This window comes from Phocoena sinus, chromosome 10 (assembly GCF_008692025.1).
Source record: "Phocoena sinus isolate mPhoSin1 chromosome 10, mPhoSin1.pri, whole genome shotgun sequence".
NCBI classification, from domain to species: Eukaryota; Metazoa; Chordata; class Mammalia; order Artiodactyla; family Phocoenidae; genus Phocoena; species Phocoena sinus.
Window position 1 is genome coordinate 852,578 of NC_045772.1, and position 22,226 is coordinate 874,803.

The 22,226-nt window shown below is 62.0% G+C and overlaps 1 protein-coding gene across 9 annotated transcripts in view; it reads left to right on the forward strand.

Moving 5' to 3' along the window:
• The window catches only part of BRD1 (bromodomain containing 1), a 58,674-nt gene extending 36,692 nt beyond the window's left edge, over positions 1-21,982 (forward strand). For 4 of the 9 annotated variants that reach the window (XM_032644499.1, XM_032644500.1, XM_032644501.1 and 1 more), the window contains 10 exons: positions 4,375-4,506; positions 4,862-4,990; positions 5,329-5,641; positions 7,122-7,382; positions 12,095-12,589; positions 18,485-18,620; positions 19,027-19,154; positions 19,470-19,579; positions 19,766-19,920; positions 20,540-21,982. In XM_032644499.1, coding sequence (XP_032500390.1) covers positions 4,375-4,506; positions 4,862-4,990; positions 5,329-5,641; positions 7,122-7,382; positions 12,095-12,589; positions 18,485-18,620; positions 19,027-19,154; positions 19,470-19,579; positions 19,766-19,920; positions 20,540-20,723 — 2,043 coding nt within the window. In that variant the 3' untranslated portion in view covers positions 20,724-21,982. Of the gene's footprint in view, positions 1-4,374; positions 4,507-4,861; positions 4,991-5,328; positions 5,642-7,121; positions 7,383-12,094; positions 12,590-18,484; positions 18,621-18,982; positions 19,155-19,469; positions 19,580-19,765; positions 19,921-20,539 lie in introns of those variants that run through there. The other 5 variants (XR_004351657.1, XR_004351656.1, XM_032644503.1 and 2 more) reach the window with 5 other exon arrangements.
• The last annotated feature ends 244 nt before the right edge of the window (positions 21,983-22,226 follow it).

Genomic DNA, 22,226 nt, shown 5'->3' on the forward strand with positions numbered 1-22,226 from the left:
GTTGGATCGCCGTGGCTCCCGCCGCACCCTGGAGGCTCTGCCGTCTGTCCCCGTGCATCATCAGTCAGAGCGGCCCGGGCGCCGCGTCCGGCATCTGGGTTCCTGGCGTGAAGGGGCGCTCCCTCCGCTGAGTTCTGGCCGGGGCGGGACTGCCTGGCAGCTGTGAGGGTCCCCCATCCCTGGGGTCCCCACGTCGAGGAATCAACCGCTGTTTTTCATCCCGGTGTTTCGGGAGTTGCTGCTTCCCGACTCTGCTGTCGCTTCTTCCTTGGTCCCGGCGTGAGGCCCGGGCTGAGCGCTGCCCTCTCCACCTCGCCAGCGGCGACGTCCTTGCTAGGGAGCCCCTTCTCTCGATCTTCCCAGTCCTGTCGTGCTCACAGCGTAGGTCATTGAACGTTACTAACACACTTAGACGCTCAGTTTGACGTCGTCTTAGGGCTTTCTGGAATCCAGAGGAACCGTTAAGATCCTGGGCCTCTGTGGGGTGGGCTGTGTCCCCGACCCTCCTCCATCCCCGGGAAGGAGGCAACCGCAAGGCTACAGGGTGTGCTTCTCAGACCCGCTGCCCCTGAGGGTGTGCTGTTGGGGCCGTCTCTCCCCTGGGGGTCCTGGTGCCTGCAGTGCCATCTGAGTCCCCTCCCCCGAGACGTGGCACAGGCCTCTGCAGACGCAGTGCTGCCGCCCTTGTTTGCTCGGGTGGACCTTGCACACCAAGCGGCTCCCTGAACCCTGGGCTGCGGCTACGGTGGACGTGCGCACAGAGGGGCCGGGAGGTGGCCGCGTCCTGAGCCCTGCTGGCTGCCGGCTGCTCCGCTGTCCTGCGCCCGCCTGCCCGCTCCATCCAGCGTCGGGACCGCTGGCTGCTTGTGTTGGCCGTGCTGCCGACCCTGAGGGCCAGGGGCGCCCGTGCTCACCCGTGGGGGCCTGGCCCCTGGGGCTCACCCTCAGCCTTCCGTCAGACCCGGGCCTTATTTAGTGGCGCCCTGCGCGCTCCTCCCTCCTCCGCATCGGGCCCGGAGTTCGGGTCTCGGTCAGGGCTGTGTCGGAACACGTGCCCGTGGGCCGGGAGGGCCAGCTGTGGGCTGGGGGCCGTTCAGGAGGCTGCAGGGCTGGAACCATGGGGACTGAGGTCGGCTGGCTTGCTTGGGTGCTGTCTCGGGAGCTCCAGGAAAGGGGGGCGGGGGCGGGGGCCCAGAGTCTGCAGGCCTCTGGGGTGGCAGGTAAGCAGGCGTCGCAAGATGGGGGCAGCGAGGCAGGACGGAGGGCTTCGGTCCTCGCCTGGGTGACGGCAGAGAAATGGGAGACGTGGAGAATGCAGCCCCAGGAGTCTCGTCTCGGGGCCCCGCGGGGGCGCAGGGTGAACTGCGCTGGGAGTGGCGGCCCGGGGCCTATGTGGTTGCCCGTGGGACCTGGGCTGGGTTTGGGGGCAGGAAGCTGGGGGTTGGGGGCGTGTGCACACGAGGGGCCTGCCTGCACCTCAGGGGAGTGGGGTGGGGGGTCACTCCTGGTGGAGCATGTGCTCTCAGGAGGCTGGCACGAGGGTTCGAGACCAGTCGTGTTGTATTCCCCATCCTGCCCCACACGAGGTAGATTTGTAAACGATGGAGGATTCACCCACAGAAACGGGAAAGGGAAGCGTCAGCTCTCTTGGCAGAAGGAATTGGGAGGAACACAGAGTCTGGGTCTTTTATGACTTACACTGAGCCCTGAGGTGTACCTTGGCTTGGCCAGGAGAGGGCTCTGACTGGGTCGTATAGAGCCCAGCTGTGTGGCCTGTGTGGGCAGGGAACGGACGCGGGGCGGCCTGCCACCCGCCACGCTGGGGGACGTGAGCTCCCGCTTCGTGGGAAGGACAGGAGGCGGACGGGTGGAAGGGGCGGCACCCAGCTCCGTCTTCCATCGCGTTCTAGCAAAGTTGACTTGTGCGGACGTCCGAAACATTAATGTTCCACACGGGACGTTTTCAAGGCTTGTGTGATTTTGATGTTCTTTGAAACCTTAAAATTACTTGGTATTAGAGGTTTAAGCTGACTCATTTAGCCCTGAGCCGGGGCCTGGAAGGGGGCAGGTGCAGCCCTTCCCTCCCGTGGCCGCCTTCTGGTTGGGGACAGACAGACAGATGGAATGAGCTGGCCTGGGGCAGACGAGGCGCCTCGGGTTGTTGGGTGCTGCCTCCTCGGTGGTCTGTTCAGAGCGGGTCCCCTTGGCAGTGACCCTCCCTGGAGCCTGTCCTCCGCCATCCTGCAGAGCCTGCTGGGGGTGAGGGCCTGCAGTGAGTGCTGGGGTGGGGTGTGGCTCCTGTCCCTCCTGTCCTGCCTTTGAGCGAGCATGCCCGCCCCCTCAACCCCGATGCGCCCCCTGGCGGGAGAGCGTCCCCTGCCCGCTCTCTGGTGGCTTTGGGAGAACACGGTTGTCCTGCTCTGCTGGGGCAGGGCCACTCCTGTCTGCCTTGCTGCCGCTGGCGTCAGCGTCAGGGGCCGGGGTGGCTATCCCTCAGGGTCTTTAGGCCCTTGGTGATGTCCGGGGAATTGGGTGCGTGTTCCAGGGCCTCACCCGCAGAGCTGGCCTGCCCTGTGCCTCCAGCACAGGGTTTTGATCTGACCTAGGTGGTCCTGACCCTGGGCGGGGGAGGGTCCTGGCCGTCTCCCTTCCAGGCAGTGGGTGTCCTCCCCTCCTTTGTTGGGTGGACCTCGGCTTGATTGCAAGCTGTCCTCTAAGATCCTCTTTCCTGAGAGGTTTTTTGGAACCAGAAATGGCTTCATTACCGCCCCAGTTTATGGAACTTCCCAGGGTTGGTTTTAGGTGAAGTAAGACCACTTGAGCAGAGTCAGAAACTCAGGCCCTTTTGTGCAGAAGAGGTGTGGGCCTCAGTCAGGTCCTGCCAGCAGGTTCCTGTGTGGTGGGGCCGTTGTATGCGGGGAGAGCCGCCGTTGGCGGCCCTTCAGTCCTGCAGCCGGGCGGTAGCGGGCAGTGCGCACAGCAGATGGGCACCAGGGGCTTGTTGGGGCTTACCTGCCTTCCTCTCCCTCATTATCAGCTAAACATCCTTTAGCTGATATTTTCGGTGTCTATTTCAGACTAACGGACAAGGTGATTTTCAGATGCTCTTGGGGAATTTGGTTTTCTAAGCCCACCTTTCAGTGTATTTATTTACTGGCTTTGTTCATACAGCCGATGTTACTGTTAACTCCTGGTTGATGCCTGAGAATTTCAAATAACGTAAAAACAAGCCCAGTGATTGGAATCTGGTGGAGCCTGGAGGACGCCTGGCGGAGAGGAGGCCCAGGGCCAGCCCACGTCCCCGCACCCGGCCTCCTGGGCCTCGCTCTGCTGCGTTTCCCTGTAGAGCGAGAAGAGAGGTGCCTTGCAGCTCGTCATTGGTTCTTTGCCTTCAGACGCCAAGGTCCTAGAGGGCAGTGTCAGCCCCTGTGTGGTGGCCTCAGGGTTGATCCTCACCGTTTCCGCCCTCGGGGCAGAGCGCCCCCTGCTGCCAGGTTCAGGCTTCGGACTGGGATAGGACTGCATAAGCGTCGGGGGCCGGACTCCGCCTGCTGGCTGTGCTGTTTCCGCTCTGTCTGGATGGGGGTGGAAACCCGAGGGGCAGAAGGGACCGGGGAGAGAAGAGGGCCTGAGAGTTGTGCCGGCATCAGTGTTCCAGCAACAGTGCCGGCGCTGCTGCCTTAGCTGAGGCTGGAGGTGCGTGTGTCCACGACGGCAACAGGGAAGGGGAGGCCCGTGCATAAAGTCGGACTCGGCTTTGGGACTGCTGTAATCGGGAGGGCCCCAGACACCCGCTGGGAGCCTTAGCGGGGCTGGTGTGGGAAGGTGAGGAGCCCGACTGCCCCTTCCTCCCGGAGCTGTGGGCCGGCAAGCCTTCAGCTGAGATGCCGGCACAGGGTGGGCTGAGCCTGGGCATGTGGGCTTCCTGGTGGTGTCGGGCGCAGGCGGTAGAGGGTGGGCGCCTGGGGCTGGGGACGGGCAGCAGTCCTGACCCTCCGGGAGGAGCGCGCTGAGGGCCCAAGCGGCTGCGCAGCGCTGGGGCGGGAAGGAAGTGAGGACGTGCGCGTGGGGGGGCTGGGCGGCCTGGCTGGGCGAGGGTCTTGGGAGCGCCTAGCCGAGGCTGCCCGGAGAGCGCGCCGCGCCGCCCGGGCGGCCAGGTCTCTCCACCGGCGTGCCCTGGTCCCCAGCCCTCGCTGCTCAGCCCCATCCCTCCCCGCCAGCGCTGGCCTGGAGATGGGCTGGCAGGGTGCGCGCGCGTGTCCCCAGGAAGGACGTGCGCGGGGCCGAGACGCTGGGGAGGTGGCGCCTGGGCCTTGGAGCCCTTCCTCGGCGGGTCTGTGCGGGGGACGAGGCCGACTCCATTCCTCTCCTCAGAGAGAAAACGACGAGGAGATTCAAGCTGCCAAAGAGAAGCTAAAGTACTGGCAGCGGCTGCGGCACGACCTGGAGCGCGCGCGCCTGCTCATTGAGCTCCTGCGCAAGCGCGAGAAGCTCAAGAGGGAGCAGGTGAGGCCGCGGGGGCGGGGCGTCCGGGGGCGGGGCGGGGCGTGCAGCTGCTTGTCCCCTGGGCCTGCAGTCCTCGCCCCCTGCCTCCTCCAAGCCGTCCTCCCTGGTGAGGGGTGCTGGCCGGGTGACCGTCGCCCTGGGTGCGGGGGGCTTTGGGGGGGTGGCACTGACCTGTCTTGAAGGAGGCTGGCTGGCCTGGGGTGGTGTGGTGTCCATTGCGGTCCCGGGAAGCACGGGCAGGAAGGGGCGCCGTGTGTGCCCGTAAAGTGGGCCCCGTCGGCCACAGGGCGGTGTTGAGCGGCTTCTCAGCGGGAGGGTCCCCTCGGGCCCTGAGACCGCGTGCGCTGGCCCCCAGGTGAAGCTGGAGCAGGTGGCCCTGGAGCTGCGGCTGACCCCGCTCACCGTGCTGCTGCGCTCCGTGCTGGACCAGCTGCAGGAGAAGGACCCGGCCCGGATATTTGCCCAGCCAGTGAGCCTGAAGGAGGTGGGTGTCCTCGCCCTCGCGTTCCCTTTCCTTCCTCATGTCTGCGGTGACCAAAGGGACGAAGAAAGAGCCCTTCCCAGTGCATGTCTGCCCGGCCGGGGGTTGGGTTCCTGCGTTTGTGCTTTAGAGGCCTTGGCTGGGAGGGTCCTTGGAAGGACCCAGGCTTCAGTTTGGTGTGTCTCACTGCTGCCACTCGGTACTGTGTGAGCATTGTGTGGGTGCGTGTGTTCATGTGTGTATGTGCACGTGTGGCTGCCTTACGTGGCAGCTGTGCTGGTTATGTAGCACGAATGAATCCTGTTTTGTCTGTAAACGGCTGTTTTCTTTCCTGGAATCAGGTTCCGGATTATCTGGATCACATTAAACACCCTATGGACTTTGCCACGATGCGGAAACGGTTAGAAGCGCAAGGGTACCGGACTCTCAGGGAGTTGGAGGAGGACTTTGACCTCATCGTGGACAACTGCATGAAGTACAACGCCAAGGACACGGTGTTCTACCGGGCGGCCGTGCGGCTGCGTGACCAGGGTGGCGTGGTGCTCAGGCAGGCCAGGCGCCAGGCCGACAGCGTCGGCTTCGAGGAGGCCTCAGGGATGCACCTGCCCGAGCGGCCCCCCGCGGCCCCCCGGCGGCCTTTCTCCTGGGACGACGGTAAGAGCGGCTGTCCGGGAACAGGCGGGAGGGTGCTCCCCCCGCAGACGCCATGCGGGTAGGCCCAGGAGAAAGGGGGTGGGAGCCACACACTGACTTGAGGCTTCCTAGTAGCCTCGTGAAAAAGCGGGAAACAGGCGAAACTTATTTTAGTGGTGTGTTTTTAACCCACCGTGTCTCACGTGGCGAATTTAACGTGTAAATGACATAAAGACTGCGGAGGGTTGCGTCCACTGGCTTCTCATTTCCTCTTTGCCACGTAGTGTGTATTTTACAGTCAGTGCATCTCTGTTCAGGGCAGCCACGTTTCAGGGTCCCACTTGAGAGAGACGCGTGGCCTGTGGCCCCGAGCAGGACGGCCTAGGTCGGCCTGATACAGACCAGGAAGCAGTGTAGCCGGGGCCTTGGGCCCATGTGGGCCCTTACGGACTTGGGAGGGCGTCTGTGGCCAGAGCAAGGCTGTCGCTGTGCTTGGAAGTTAGCAGGGCACAGGCACGGGGCCCTCTCCCCGGCGGTGCACTCCTTGCGCCGTGGCCTTGGGGGGCCTGCCGTCCGCTGACTCGTCCGACCCTTGGAAGCTGCTGCCTTGCTGCACGGCTCTGCCCCCACAGGAGCCCTGGGCGGGCAGGGGCGCGGGACTGCGGAGGTCAGGCCTTGCAGGAAACAGCCGGGCGAGCCACCACAAGTGCTTGCGTATGCCTCTGCACCCAGGTTTCACTGAGGATAGAATTAGGGATGCAAAGTCTAATCCGCTCCTCCTTCAGCATTGGGGTGGCACGAGGGAGGACCAGACGCTGTGGTGAGGCTCCTCAAGCGACGTGCCTTCTGTTTCCGTGAACCTTCTTATGTGCGGGCTTTTGTCGGGATGCTTTTTGCTGTGTTTCCCTATACCGTCGTCTCGTTCCCTTCGTGGACGAGGTGGTGCTTTAGTAAAAGATTTGCCTGAGGGGGGAGGTGTGTTCCTTTGTCTGGACTGCCGGGCACTGCCGTTTTTGTCCCAGTTTTATCTGCAGGGGCTTCTGTAGACTCGTTTTGTTTCTTGCCTGCTTCTTACTGATTTAAGATAATCTGTGCTTTATGAATTTTGGTGTTTGGCTGAAATGGAAATTGCTAGCGGTTTTTGTAGTAAATGTGCCCCAAACTCCAAATTATCTGTGAATTTTGCAGCCCAGTTTTAGAAAAGCCAGACGGCAGCCTGGGCCCGAGACTTGAGGTCAGACATCAGTCGCGATGCGCAGATGCCCCACGCTGGTGCCCTCGGGGAGTCCACACCTCCCTTGGGCCCTTTCTCGGAGTCCTCGCTCGGCCTGGGCGGCTGGTCTCAGCAGGAGGGCTTGGCGTCCCTGGGCACCGCCCCTGCTCCCGTGTACGCCCCTGGCGGCGGCCCTCGTGGGCGCCATGCGCAGATGGGGGCCCGGGGCTCCCCGGCAGGGCCGGCCGGGTGGTCTGAGGCTTCTGATGGCCGTGCCTCTGCTTCCAGTGGACAGGTTGCTGAGCCCGGCCAGTAGGGCCCACATGGTCCTGGAGGAGCAGCTGCGGGAGCTGCTGGACATGCTGGACCTCACGTGCTCCATGAAGTCCAGCGGGTCGCGGAGCAAGCGGGCCAAGTTGCTGAAGAAGGAGATCGCCGCTCTTCGGAGCCAGCTGAGCCAGCAGCACAGCCAGCCCCCGGCCGCCGAGTCAGGTACTGCAGGCTTTGAAGAGGACGGTGCTCAGCTGGGGCAGGAGACCGGGGAGGAAGGTAAGCACGCTCGGGGGCGCGGGCCAGGAGCGCTCGGAAACCTCCGGGCACACGCCGGGCCGTCCGTGCCGTCCGCGCCGCGTTTGGGCACTAACGAGAGTCTGGGGCGTGGAATGAGACTTTTTTCTCAGCTTGGTTCCGGAAAACTATTTCAGGAGCACCGTCTATGTCGTCTGCAGCCTTGCCAGGGTGGTTGGAGAGTGACGGGGGGCCCGACTGTGTGTCGGTTCAGGAGAGTGGAGCAGAGTCGTTGCACCGGGTGCCTGGTGACCTGCGCGGGGTGCGCTCAGCCCTCACTGGCTCGCTTCTGGGAGGGCGGAGGGCCTGGGGGGTGCGAAGGTCCCTCCTGTGCTCCGTCGTGGGCCGAGCGTGTGGGGCACAGGGCTGGGCCGGACGCGCGCCCAGAGGAGCCCCCTCCCCGGCAGGACGGGCCGTGGATGCCAGTTCAGCCTGGGCTCTGGGAGGCGCCCTCCGGGGGCTGGAGCTCTAGGGCGGGCCGAGGGCCGCCCCTCATGCTCTCCTTGCCTCGCCTGAGGGTCAGCACGTTTCAGGCAGCGACAGAGGCCGTGGAGTCAGACTCCCTGCCAACACAGCAGTTGGCAGCTGTTTTACGGTCTTCCTGATTTTTTTCTCCACCGCGTCCAGATAAGAATAACAAAGACGTTGATCAAACCAGACGCCAAGTTGTTCTCCAGCTTATCTTCTTAAGAGAGCTGAGGTGTGCTGCGGACGGGTGCCAGCCTTGCGGGCCTGCCGTGTCCTGGCGGTGGCCGCGTGTGCCTCTGCATGGGCCCCCGTGGGCTGGCGCTGGGCCTCCCCCGGCGGAGCAGTGTCCTGCGTGTCTTCCTCCTGTTTTCTCCAGTTGCCTGAGGCAGCAGTGGGGCCGGAAGGACCTGGAACCCTGAGCTCTCTCTTCCCTTAGAGAGCGACCCTGAGTCGCTCCTGCAGACTTTTGCTCGCGATGGCCTCTCTGGTGCATGGCTGCGCTGTCAGCTACAGGCTCTGCAGCTTCTCCTGGGTTCTGGGAGTTACGTCAGGTCCGTAGAGTCTGGGGGAGCCTCCCTGCCGCCACCTGCGCCGGCCCTGCCTCTTGGGGTTCTGGTTCTGAGGAGCTCTTGCCCAAGGGGACCTTCGACAGCCGGGCCTACCTGGGTTCCCGGGCTGTGCCCCCTTCTGTGCCTTCAGGGGTCCTCGGGGTGCAGGGTGGGCCTGGAGCGTGGGTTCCGGCATGGCCACCTGCTTGCCTGCCAGCTGGCCCCTTCCCGCTGCTCGAGCTGCCCCTCCGGCTGAGGGCACGCGTTTCTCTTCTTGTGCAAAAGAGTGGGTTGGGGGGAGAATGTGTCGACAGGTTGGTCCGCCATCAGCTTCTGAGCTCTCCTGCTGGGCGGGCGTCCCCGGCGGCCCCTCTCGCTGTTCCGTGGGGCCGGCCCACATCGGAGGAAGCAGGTGGAGGCGCGGCAGATGTGAGCAGGGAGGCCTGGAGCCGTGCTGGTTAGGAGCGACACGTGGAAGGAGAGGTGTGGGTGGAGAGGAGAAACAGCCGGGCTTGTCAGGGAGGGTGGGGGCGCCCCCCGTGAAGAAGCGGCGTGGCCTCCAGACGTTGGGGCTGGGGTCGTGTGGATGACACAGAGGTTGGCGGAGGCGGCGGAAGCAGCCGTTTGTGAGCAAGTGTAGAAACGTGTACTTGGGATCACCGTCCCCGGGGCAAAACTCAAGAATCTTCTGAAAGACTCAGGACCACAATATCAATCCGTCACGCTTGAAAGAGTGGTGATTTCTCAACACCAAACGCGGTCTTAGTTGTGATTTAATGTTCACGGGTTTCCGTTGGAAACCTGAGCAGGGAGGAGACGCTGGCGTCAGGCGCCAGGCAGGGGCGGCGGGCGTGGGGCTCCGCGCACCTTGGGGCGGGCGCCCGCGGACTCTGCCCGCGGTCTGTGTGGTGCTGGTGTGGGGCCGTCAGCCGGGGAGCCTCGTGCCCGGGTCGTCGGTTTCACACACGGTGAAGTTTCCGTCGAGCAGCGGGGTGGGGCAGGGCAGTGAGGACGGCGTGGCCGAGGCCGTGGGCCTGGGTCGCTGAGCGGCCTCTGCCTCTAGCTGTCGGGGCTTTGGTCCAGTGTCGGGTTCGAGCCCTGTCTCCGCTGTTTTAAGACTGCGCCCGTCTCTTTCCCTGGAGGCTCCAGAGGGGCTGCCAGGGTCAGCTGGAGGCTGGACGGTGCAGTCACGCTCGAGAGAGGACAGGGGCCCCTGACTCGGGAGGGTTGGTGGCACGGTGTCCAGACAGGTGCCTCGCTGGGTCCCCAGGCCGTTTGTGGCTTTGGTTTGGAAGCGTCTCTTGGGCGGGTTGGCGCCACGGGTGTGGACGGTGGAGAAGCTGCCCTGCAGACGCCCCGAAGCAGTGGGGCAGGTGGGGTGCCCCGAGTGGAGCCGCCGGGCTGTTCTGTGTGGGATGAGCTCCGTGAACAGGATTTCAGGCGCTCTGCATTCGTTGATGCCACGAACGAAGAGCGTTGGCTCTGGAAGTTAATCGAGCGTTTTTCACGAGCGCTTAAGCAGCGTGTGATTGTTCGCAGCCAGTGACTGTACACGGACTTGCGCTCTCGTGTCGGCTCCGTGTGCACCCCCCACGCCCCCCCCAGGGCCCTGCCTGGCACCTGCTCTGAGCGTGGCGAGCGCGGCGGGGTCATTGGTCACGGTGCTTTCTGTCCTCGTCTGACGGACGAGGGCACGGAGGCTCGGGGCCAGTGGCCTGCGAGGGTCCCGCAGCTGGTGGTGGGGGTGGTTTGCACCGGGCCACCTGAGCAGCTTCTGTCCTTGACGCCCACTCTGCTTCTGCGCGGCCCCCAGAGGCCTGGGACATGCCTCTGTGAGCCGCCCCGGCAGACTGCAGGGCCCTGTGCCATAGCGTAGCCTTCAGGGAGGGGGAGGGTCGGGTGGCCCCTCTGAAGAGCCCCCCCCGTTCCCCGCGGCTGGCACAGGCTGGGTGTGGGCGCAGTCCGCCGTGGACCACGTGGTCCCGGGCCTCGTGTGCGGGCGGCCAGGGCCGTGGGCGCCTGCGGGGGGCTGCTGCCCCAGCAGGAGCGGCCAAGCCTGGGGGTGGGGCCTGAGGTGGCCTAGTGCGCTTGCTGAGTGCAGGGGCCTGGCGGGGGGCGGCACTGCCACCCCTGCGTCCCCCTGCCTGCCGAGGCTGCGGCAGGTGCTGACGCCTTGGTGTCAGGTCAGCACGAGAGCCCCTGTGGGTCTGGGGGGCAGGTGGGGGAAAGGGAGGGAGGAGGGCCCCACCCCTGGGAAGATGCCCTTGGCGTTCCTAGTGAGTGACAGGAAGCCTCCCAGCGGTCACTCTGCATGTCCCTAGTTCCCACCTGGTCAGTGTTCCCCACGTGGTCACGAGCAGCGGGCGGGGGAGGTTCCTCACCAGTCGCGCGCCGGCAGTGGGCCTCAGGCCCTAGCGTTTGCATGCGAGATGAGTCAGTGTCTCCTTCTGAAACTGACGCTTCTAACAGCTTTTGGTCCAGGAGAGGCTCTCTGCTCATTTTCTGAGTCGCCGTCACGTGCTTTAACAGGCTTTGAGTGGCGTTTGAAAGCGAAGGCCCCTCTGGGGCAGAGCCTGACCACAGCTGCCTGGGCAGAGCGCTCCTGCAGTTCCGTGCCACCCTCCTGGGCTCCGAGCCTGGCTGGCTCTCCTCACCATAAGTTGGGAGAATTCTCGAAACATTTGCTCAGAGACGTAAACGAACCTTAGAAGTTGTGTAGCTTTTCACTTTCAGAATGACTTTGGATTTAAAATATTAACCTTATGTGTTCTAGACGGTTTTGGGGAGATGTGCAGGTTTCATAAAATAGAAACTGTACTCTGTGATGATACGTACTACTTAGTGTCCTTCTGGTTTTATGTCATACATCCTGAAGCCAGTATCAGCCTTGCCTGGAGAGAAACCTCGGTGGCTTTTATCCCAGAGGGTGTGCCCGCCCCGGCCAGCCCCGTCCTCCCTGGAGAGGCTTCTCCAGCCTCTCGGGGCGCGGGGCTGACAGGCCGGCTCTCAGGCGTCTTGTTTCCATGTTAGTAACTTTTAAAGCCTTTTTCTTAAGAGGTTAAAACAGTCTTTGTCCAGAGGTTGTGTTTTTATATTTAAAGTCAGACTTAGAAGAAAGAACGTAGGTTGTAATGTCTCTGGAGGTGGCACAGAAGTTAGTGTATCTGAGAACAGAGTGGGAAGTGTTCCTGCTCTCCTGGATCGTTCGCAGCCACTCACCACTCCCTGGTTTTGACACGACTTAAGAGTGCCCTGGTCAGAAGTCAGGTCTGCGTGCTGTTTCCTCTGTCTGCTAACCTTGTGGACCAGGTCAGGACTGTGGGAATGCCCGCTTAGAGCCCCTTAGTTACGTGAAATATTTTCCTTCCTCAAGGTAAGTGGATGTTGATTGCAGAAACTGTCATGAACTCGAATGATGACTTGATGCTGGCACACGTGCGGTGGTCTTCAGGGTTGTCTTCAGAGGGTAACTCTGGACACCTGGGCGCCAGGCGCCGCGGCCTCGGTGTTAGGGAAACGCACACAGGGTGACCCGCGGCTGCTTGCAGACAGTTATGTGTGATGCTGTGTTTCCTTAATTGAATTAGTATTTCGGTGGACTTCACATTTATAGTAAGTTTTATAATAGATTTTATAATTATCAGTTTTCAAAAATCACTTTATTTATAATTTTTTCAGGAGATAAATCTCCCCCTAAACTTGAACCATCAGATGCATTACCTCTTCCTTCAAACTCGGAGACTAATTCAGAACCACCAACCCTCAAACCAGTAGAACTCAACCCAGAGCAGAGTAAACTATTCAAAAGAGTCACATTTGGTAATGAATCACATAGCACTTGCACTCAGAGCGCACTGGTAATCGGACACCCTCCAGAGCCCACCCTCGCCAGTAGTGGCGATGCGCCGGCGGCGGCCTCCGCGGTGGCGGAGCCATCAAGCGATGTAAACAGACGCACTTCTGTTCTCTTCTGCAAATCGAAAAGTGTAAGCCCCCCAAAGTCTGCCAAGAACACTGAAACCCAGCCAACTTCTCCTCAGCTAGGGACCAAAACCTTTTTGTCTGTAGTCCTTCCGAGGTTGGAGACTCTTCTGCAGCCAAGAAAAAGGTCGCGAAGCACCTGCGGCGACTCCGAGGTGGAGGAGGGGTCCCCGGGAAAGCGCCTGGACACAGGTAAGTGCCGCGCCGGCCGCGTTCTGTCTCGGGGCGGGGCGGGGGTGGGGGGCGGGTGTGCCAGCAGCTTTGGTGTTTTGCACCTCGTTGTCCACGTGAGAAGACAGATGGTGTTCTTCTTTGAGAAGCCCTGGATCATAAGTCTGAGGTGGCGCCACCTTGGGGGGCCTGGGCGCTGGGGGCCCTGCGCGTCCCTCCCCTTGGAGAATCTGGACCCAGGCCGGCTTCCGAGCGTGGCTGGTGCTTGGCTGTGCTGTCCGTGTGGGCAGGTCCAGGTGCGGCAGGTGACGGCGGGCGTCCCGCAGGCCTCCCTTCTGAGGCCCACAGGGTCGGGGCTAAATGCGGCGTGTCACCCACTTGCTTAAAGCGTCCTTTGACATTTTCTCGCTGTCCTGTGTGGCTTGGTTGGTACACCCACGATGGGTTATCTCCTGCTGAGATAACACTTGAAAGTTTCTCATTTACTACTAAGCTTTTATGGCTTAAGCTCGTCTGATTAACTCACCCAGACATCCCTGTGCTGGCGCTCCGTCAGGAATTTCCCTCCAGCTTTGTTTGCAGGAGGCACCTTCCTGCTCTTTCAGAGCCAGTTTCCAGCCTTCCCGCCGGGAGGCGAGGGGTGTCTGTGCTGGTCGCCTAGCCGGTTGCCATCCGCGCCCCTCCACGGCGGCGGGCCCGCGGGGCTGTCTCCTGGGGGCGGTCTGAGCTCCCTTTGGTCCCGGACGTGGACCAGAGCCGGCTCGTGTCTGCTGCTGCTCTGTCTGCCGCATCCAGACAGAGAAGTGCGTCTCCTCCTCCGGCGCTTGACTCAGTTTGAGCCACGGGTCCGTGGGGCCGGCTGGGTGCCTCGGTCCCGGGCGTCCACCCTGGAGGGGCGGGCGGCTGCAGCCCGGCGTGCGGGGAGGTGTGTCGCCTGGCTGGCTGTCCTTCCACAGTAAACTTTTGCACACGTGATTAGGGTTATTGAAACGTTACATTTTGTGCTTTTAGTTCGATGGATCAATATCAAGTTGGTGTTTTTTGATAATTTGTTAAAACTTTATTTCTGAGTGCTGCCAGCTGCTTGAGTGTGTCCAGGGTACAGATACGGGGGAGCCTGTGTCAGTGCTCGGGGCTCCGTAACTAGCCTGGGGCCTTTCTCGGCCGAATTTAGCGAAAGAGCCTCGGCTTGGTTTTCAAGCGCACTGGAGGGTCCCGGCATCTGCACCGGGAGGCGAGTCAGGGCGTCGTGTTCTGGTGCAGCGTGGGCAGGGCACTGCGGTCAGGGGTCCCTGGCGAAGCTGGTGTCCGGGGGGTGGGCTGCCAGGCCCCGACGTGGCCCTCGCCGCCCGGCTGTTCCTCTGGAACCGTTGCCCCCCCCCCCCGTGGGCCTTCAACCGCTGGGCTTTCGGGGCCCTCTTGGACTCCCTCACCAAAGGTCCCTTGTAGAAAATCACGTCCGCTCCTTCCGGTTTCCGTGTGTAGAAAATCACGTCCGCTCCTTCCGGTTTCCGTGTGTAGAAAATCACGTCCGCTCCTTCCGGTTTCCGTGTGTAGAAAATCACGTCCGCTCCTTCCGGTTTCCGTGTGTAGAAAATCACGTCCGCTCCTTCCGGTTTCCGTGTGTAGAAAAATCACGTCCGCTCCTTCCGGTTTCCGCGGCTGAGCCGAGGATCTTGCCGGTGTTCGGTGGTGATGGTTGAGGCTGGGGGTTTCCCGCAGGCTTTGCATGAGGGCCGGGGTGCGTCCGAGGTGTCGACCCCTATGGCCTGGCTCAGACGGAGCCCTTTGCTTCCCATTCCAGAACGGTGGTGCCTGTAGTGGTGTGCGGTGAGTCCTCAGGGTCTGCTCGGCCCTCGACTGGCTCGTCGCCCGGGCGTCTTGTGGGCTCCGCGGCCGGGTCCCTTGCCCCGAGCGGCAGTCTTTGCAGTCTCGGGACTTGGGGTATTTCGAATCTTCTGTTCTCCAAGGGTCCGTCTGCGTGCTCTGCCTCGTAGGGAGCCCGCGGGTGTCCACAGTTTGCTGCAAGGCCTCCAGGTTAGGGTGAACCCCGCCTTGTTCCTTCCGGGCACTCAGGTCTCTCCTCGGAAGCGCCCGCGGGCGGCGTTGGCACGCTGGCTGCTGCTCCTGGAGCCGTGCCGCCAGGCCCTGCGTGGTTTCCCGGCTTCTTTCTGTGACCGCTGGCTCGTGGGCCCCAGGCCAGGACACCGTGCTGCCCGTCTCCTCGCCTGAGATCCCTGCACGCGGCTCCCGTCGTGCGCGTGGTGGGTCGCGTGCGCTTGCGTCTGTCGCCGTGTCTGCAGGCTGCTCGGGCAGGAGGCTGCTCTGCGGGGCCTGCGCTCCGACTGAACGGCTTTTTCGCTGGTTTCCAGGTTCTCGTTTTAACTACTTACTAACATGCTGGGTAGTTCACTTTTTGAATCCTAATTATTTTCTCTTACCTTGGACTGGAGTTCTGCTATGCGGTCATTTTGGAACGCAGAAGGATTCCTGCACCCTTGCGTTTCACGCAGTTCTTGTGGATGACATTGGAAGCATCCGTTCAGCCGTCCTCCAAACACAAACACAAACAGCAGCCCTCGGAGGAGCCGTGCCAAACCCGCCCCTCTGTAAGTCAGCCAGACGCCCGCCCTCCAGCTGGCTGGGACCTGGCTGGGACGTCGCTCGGCCTCCCCGTGGATAGGGTGACGATGCAGAAGGAAGCCTTGGGCCGAGGTGCCTGGAGAGCGTGCTGCGTCCACAGATGACTCGCGTGGATAGAGCTTCTGACCCGTCCTCGGCCGGCACAGGACCAGTCTGAGATGACCAGGGGCTCTGGGTTGGGCGCCGGGCTCGGGAAGGACTGTGCAGGCCACACACGGTGCCGGACCACGTGGCATCAGCCCCGTCTCCCCTCGCTGTCTGCTGTTAGCGCCTCCTGGCTCCCGCCGGGCCCGCCCGCCCTCGCTTGTCTCTCCTCTGGCTCCTTCTCCCGCTCGTGCCGGGGCTCTCGGGGAGGCACAGTTCTGTCTCTGGTCGCCACGAGCGGACGTCTTGGCTGCGGGCCTGGGGGCGTCCCATGCTGGGCGTCCCACGCTGGGCGTCCTGGCGAGCTTTGCACGCTGCTGCGTCTTCTTGGGGCCGGTCTGGGCAAAAGCAGGGTGTTGGGACCTTACTTGATGTGCTTCTGTGTTTTTATTGAAAAGTGGAAAAACGCATAAAAAATGCAATTCTGTTGCCAACAGTAAAAATAAAATCTTGGAGCCAAAATAACAGGCATGCCCTCTGCTCCGACAGGCCGGCTGCAGTCCCTGTGCCCACTGGCCCTGGCACTGTGTCGTGTGAGGGGACCCCTTGCGTCCACACCGTGTGGTGGCAGGGGGCGCAGCCGCTCCTGTCGCTGTGCCTCTTGCTGGGCTGCCGTCCAGGAGGTCTTCACGGCCCGGCGAGGGCGTGGCGGGGTGGACCTCGGGTGCCCGGCACCCCTGTGGGAGCACCTGGAGGCTTCTTGCCACCCGGCAGGTGCGAGGCGTTCAGGATGGAGGTCGCTGCAGCCACTAATGACCCGCGTTTCGGGAGGCCTGGGGGCGCCTGGACGGCCTTGAGCTGCAGCTGGGCTGGGGCTTCCCGCTCGGCAGGTCCTCCTTTGGGGCAGAGAAGGGAGTTTAGACTCCGGGGCGCCTCCTCTATCGCCCGAGGCGTCAGCCCTGATCCCCAGGGGCTCTGGGGGTGCAGCTCATGTCTAGGGGGTGTTGGCTGGTCCCTGAAGGCACTTTTCACCGGGCACTAACCTGGCTCTCGGAGGCACTGCGGGGGCACCTGTGTCTGCCTGTGGCTCTGGGCCCACTTCTGTGCAGACCTGTGACCCTGCCCTACTGAGTGGCATTTCAGGTCCCTGCAGGTCTCTGGGTGGCGTGCGGTGGCTTGCGGAGGCTGGCCCTGCTCTGGCCACGCGGCCTCGTGCCCTTGGGCTTGTCTGCTGCTCAGTGCGTGACACGGGGAAAACCATACGTGACTAGCTGGTCACCCTGGGGGCGTGTGTCCTCTTGTTTCCCAGCTGAGGACTCCCCACCTCTGGGTCTTCTCCCCTGGTGTCACTTGTCACTGTGCGTGCCATGTGGGTGATGTCTGTGCTGTCTCCTGGGGACGACATGAGTGCAGGCTTGCTTGGTGCCCTGGAGCCGGGGCCACTCTCCCCTCTCCTTTCTCCGCAGTCAGGAGGCCTGTCCTTCGTCTGACCTTCACCACGCGTGTCCTGTGACGGGCGCCCTGCCCTTCCTCTTGCCCTTCCTGGCTGCCGCTTCCTGCCTTTGGATGGGGGGGGGGGGTCGCGGATGGCAGGCCCCACGCACTGCTCGCCCCAGCTCTTCCCAGGCGCCGGGTACCTGTCACGGGCGGTGAGACGCCCCGTCACCTTCTAGGGCCCCTCTTCCTGCTCTGCCAGGAGAGGCGGATGGGCAGCCTGCTTTGCCAGTGGGAGGTTGGGCGCAGGGGGAGGCTGTCCACGCTGGCTGTGCTTGGAGCAGCTTGGTGGCTGCGTGACCTTGACCCCTGGGCTGTCGCCACACGGTGCGTGTGGACCTGGCCCAGTGTCGGGTGCTGTCCTGTACCCTCCGGGGAGGGCCCGGAGGATCTTGTAGCAGCGCTGGTGCTGGGCTTGCGCCTGCGTGAGCGCGGCCCCTCCTGGTGGACCTGGGCCCCACGGGCTGGGACCGCCAGAAGCGGCCGTGGTTCAGCCCCGCAGCCTTGGCCCAGCCGCTCTGTTTCATGGGCCTGTCTTCCTGAGGTGGTTTGGTCCAAGTTCCGAAAATGAGTGCAGCACCCGCCACTGCCTGCAGGTACTACTTATAAATATGAATTAGGTTTGAAACGGAAAACGCTAAGCTTTTCCTGTAGCCAGTGGTGTCACGTCTGACGGAGATGGAGCAGGACGTCTGACTGGCTCGCTTAAGGAGAGTCGGGGGCTTCGTTCCCTTCGGGAGCAGCAGGGCGCGCTCTGTTCCTGCGTTTGTACTTGCCAGCGGCTGTCTAGGTTTACTCACCTCCCTTTGTTTACAGCAAAGTAACGTGAAGCAGATGAGAATCCCCTGTAATCTGGCTTAACTACTTCAAAAATTTTTTGAAAAAATGGATTTAAAAATTTTTGAAGCACGAGGAATGGGATTCTCTTCTGGGGAAAAAACACGCCTTCCCTGCAGCCGCCGCACCCAGAGGGGCCGGGCTGGGCCTGGCAGCGCTGGACACAGGCGGCAGCTCGCGGCCCCTTCTGACCTGGGGTGTCCTTCCTGCCTCCTGCTGGCGTCAGACTTTTCGGGGGCAGGATGTGTGGTTTGGCGTTGAGATTTGCCTCGATTAAAACACTTCTCAGGTGCTAAGGTGAAGCCGTTGGCTTGTTGGGCTGCTTGGGGGTTCTGGCCCCCTGGTGGCGCGTCCTCACCCGTGTGCCTTGGTGCTGGTGGTCTCGGTGGCGTCTGGACACGGCGCCCACGTGAGCGAGATGCTTGTCTTGGATTTCAGGAGGTCGTGAGCGTTTTTGGGGGGTCCTGCTAGTGCTTTGTTTTGAAAGAAGGTTTTCCTTGGACATGGACGTGCTGATCCCCCAGAAGCCCGTGGCTCCCATCCCCCCACCCCCCGGGGGCCCCCCCCAGACTTGGGGCCTCTGTCGGCGGGCGTTGACCGTCCAGGAAGGAGTCGCGGGAGGTCCTCCTTGCCTTTGTGGGGCCTGTTTTTAAGAGCACCTTCTGGAGACCAGTGTGCCCTGACTTCGCCGTGGCTTGTCATCTCCGTTCGGTGCCCCTGTCCCCGTGTTCTGAGCGTGCTGGGTGCTGGGGTGGGCAGGGCGCGATTGTCTGGTGTTGTCCCCGGTTTAGAGAGGGTGGTGGTGCGGGCACCTGCCGCGGGGAGCAGAGCTCAGGGCCGCGTGCGCCTGTGTTACAGGGCTCACCAATGGCTTTGGGGCTGCGAGGGGCGAGCAGGAGCTGGGCGGCGCCCCGGGGAGAACGGCCGCGCCCCGCCGCCGCTGCGCCTCCGAGTCCAGCGTCTCCTCCAGCAGCAGCCCGCTCTGCGACTCCAGGTGGGCCCCGCCCCGAGCCGCCCGCCACCTCCCTCCCTCCCTCCCTCCCTCCCTCGGGGGCAGTGTCTCTTCCGCAGTGATCTGCTTTGTAGAATTTCACCAGAAGTGGGAAGGCAAACCCCATAGAAGTCTAACTTGAGTTACGTCTATACTTGGTGTTTTCGTGCTGAGTCTTGCCTTTAGCAAGTTGGTGGCTGGGAATTCCCTGGTGGTCCAGTGGTTAGGACTCTCACTGCCGGGCCCGGGATTGATCCCTGTTCGGGGAATTAAGATCCCACACAGTGGGGCCCAAAAAAAAAAAAGGTGGCCAGCACGGCCCTGCCGTCTCCCCTCCTGACCCCTCCCCGCCTCCCCTCGTGCAGGGCCCGCGGCCGGGCTCTGATGGGCCCCTCTTTCCCTCCTGAAGCTTTAGCGCGCCCCCGTGCGGCCGGGGCAAGCCCGCCCTGGTCCGCAGGCACACGCTGGAGGACCGCAGCGCGCTGATCTCCTGCATCGAGAACGGGAACTACGCCAAGGCAGCCCGGATCGCGGCCGGTGCGTCCACGCCCGCCACCGCCTGTGCGCGGAGTGGGAGATGCTGGGGACCTGGGGGCCGGAGGCCTTAGAGCTGGGGGAGGGGTGGGGTGCAGGGCGACTTGGTGTCGCGGCTTGAGGGCGGGTGCGGAGTCCCTAAGCACCACTGTGGGCGCTGGGCCGGCCTTCTGCCTCCCCCGGGCTCTCGCGCCCTCAGGCCGGGCCGGTCGCACCCCCAAGGCCCGTCTTGCCACCCTGGGGTGGCCTCAGCTGTGCAGCGTGTTGGGTCCCGGGGGCCCTGCCCTTCTGACTCCTTTCTCTCCCTCTTCTCCTTAGAAGTTGGTCAGAACAGCATGTGGATTTCAACTGACGCCGCGGCCTCCGTCCTTGAGCCCCTGAAGGTCGTGTGGGCCAAGTGCAGCGGCTACCCCTCGTACCCGGCCCTGGTGAGCCACGTGGCCGTGTCCCCGGGCCCTGGGGACAGGCGTCCTGTGACCACTTGCCGGGAGACGCACACGGGGGTGTCGGGGTGTGGGCGGAGTTCCTTGAGACCCCCCTCTCGTCAGGCCCTGGCCTGCTCCGGGGCACGGGGTGCGAGGGCTCCGCCGCGACCCCGTGTCCTCCCTCGGCAGATCATCGACCCCAAGATGCCGCGTGTGCCTGGCCACCACAACGGGGTCACCATCCCGGCGCCGCCGCTGGACGTGCTGAAGGTCGGCGAGCACATGCAGACCAAGGCGGACGAAAAGCTCTTCCTCGTCCTGTTCTTCGACAACAAGAGAAGCTGGTGAGTGCCCGCCGGGCCCTGGGTGGGTCTGTGTGGTCCCGACGGGCCTCCCACGGGCTCCCAGACCCCTGTGCTCTGCCAGCGGATGCCCCTGCCTTGGCCCCCGACGGGCCGCGGTCCAGACCCTGACCTGAGTGCTCGCGGGAACTGCCCCCCCGCCCTTCTGGCGCCAGGCTCGTCTGTCCTCTGCACCGTGGCCCTTTCTGTGCCCGAGGCTGCTCGGTGGGGAGCCGGCCGCAGTGTCCCGTGCGGCTCCATTGGGCTTGTGTGTCTTGCTGCCCCCTGACCCGGGCAACCCCCCTGCTGCGTTCCCTGTGGCTCAGTGGGTCTTCCGGACCCGTGGCCCCGCCCTCCACTCCTTGCCGTGTGAGTGCACGTGTCGTGCGTGTGCGTGCCCCTTGGTGGCCACTCAGGTATGGCGTGGACGGCCGAGGGCTGCAGCGGCCCCCCGGGAAGTGACGCTGAGTAGAGGAGGTGACCACTGATTGCGCGCTCGGGCGCTTTCCGAGATGCCACTTGGCCTGAAGTGCCCGACGGCGTGGAGGCTGGGTGTGTGTGCGGTGGCCGAGGGGCAGGTTGACACTGGCGCAGCCTCACGGTGCATTCTCTTCCTTCAAAGGCAGTGGCTCCCGAAGTCCAAGATGGTTCCCCTTGGCATTGACGAGACGATAGACAAGTTGAAGATGATGGAGGGGAGGAACTCCAGCATCCGGAAGGCGGTGAGGATCGCCTTCGACCGCGCCATGAACCACCTGAGCCGCGTGCACGGGGAGCCGGCCAGTGACCTCAGCGACATAGACTGACGCGGCTGTGGCCTTGTCCATAGTGTCGATACGCTGTACATACTGTATATTCACCACTTAACTTATTCTGATTTTTAGGTGTAGTTTAATTCTTTCTCCCAGGGAGGGGGAGGTTTTATTTCCCAGTTTTCTACGAAATCATCCCTGCCTGGGCGCTCTGTGAATGGCGTGGGCGCGTCCCCCGAGTGCAGCTCTGTGCCCCTCACGGGTCACTCCAGAGGGCGCTGCCGGCGTCGCTTCCTTTGATCTGTAGCTGTTTTTTGTTTGTTTTTTTTTTTAAAAGACTTTTGAATGTTTAATAATTTTGTAAATCATGCTCTTTACACAGAGTACCACTTATTTAATAGATGGGATGTAAATTTACAATGACAAATGTGTATTTTAAGAAAGAAGATGACATTATTTTGAACGGTACTTTGTGCAAAGAGGTGGAGAATAAATTTATGCCGCGTGCATCACTTGCAAATCACCAAAAACACTCCGCCGCCCCCGTGAGGGCTGGGCGGGCGCCGCCTCTGGGCCTCGCCAGCCTCGACCACTCGCCAGCCTCCGCCTGTCCGCTCCAGCCTCCCACGGGTGTGCCTCCCAGCGGATTATTTATTGTAGAAAGTGTATCATTTGCTTTATAATGAGAGAGATTGGCAGAAGTATATTGATATGCATTTTTATACAGGCACATAAAAATTCAACTTGCTTTGGGAGCAGGATGTGTTGGTTGTTGTACAAATGACTCTGGCTGTGTTCTTTGATTTTGTAACTTGTAATCTTTTGTTTACAATGAGGGGCTTTCTGTAACTTGTTTTAATTTAGAACACTTTGGTAGCAATAGAAACTTTGGATACATTTTTGTATGGTACACGTGATGTATATAGAATTAGTACTTTATTTTTTATTTTTAAGAGGTAAAGCATTATGTTAGGGGAAAAGGTAGGGTGGGTTTCCAAAATGGCATTTTTTATATTAAAAAATAAAGTCAAGATTTGGACGGTGTGTCCCTTTCATTCCTACATCATTAGAATGCCGGGTGGGCGTGCAGCCTGGCGGCCGGGCCGGGGCTGGGGCGAGGGTCCCTGCAGCCGAGGCACGCGACACACCTTCATCTCAAAAAGTGTCACGGGATGTCATTATTTATTATTTTACCTAATCATATTTTTATTTTAAAATGGTAGTTTAAAATTTTTAAATGTTTTTTTTTCCTTTAAGTCTGCATCGTTTGTAACATCTCCATAGAAACTTGAAAATAAAACATCTTCCTTTGATAGTTTTGTCCCGTGTCTGACGGACGCTTTCTCTCTGCTGTGGTTCTGGGGTCCTCGAGGAAGGCCTGTTGGGGCCACGTCACCGCGGGCGAGGCCCCCGGCTGTGGTCGGAGAAGGGATGGGAGGGATGGAGGGACGGGGTCTTCACGCCGGAGCCTGGAGCTGCACCCGTGGCCTCCTCTGCCCCCACTGTCCCAAGTCACGGTCACGCCGAAGGGCGCGAGGGGCTGCCGCGGCCTGAGCT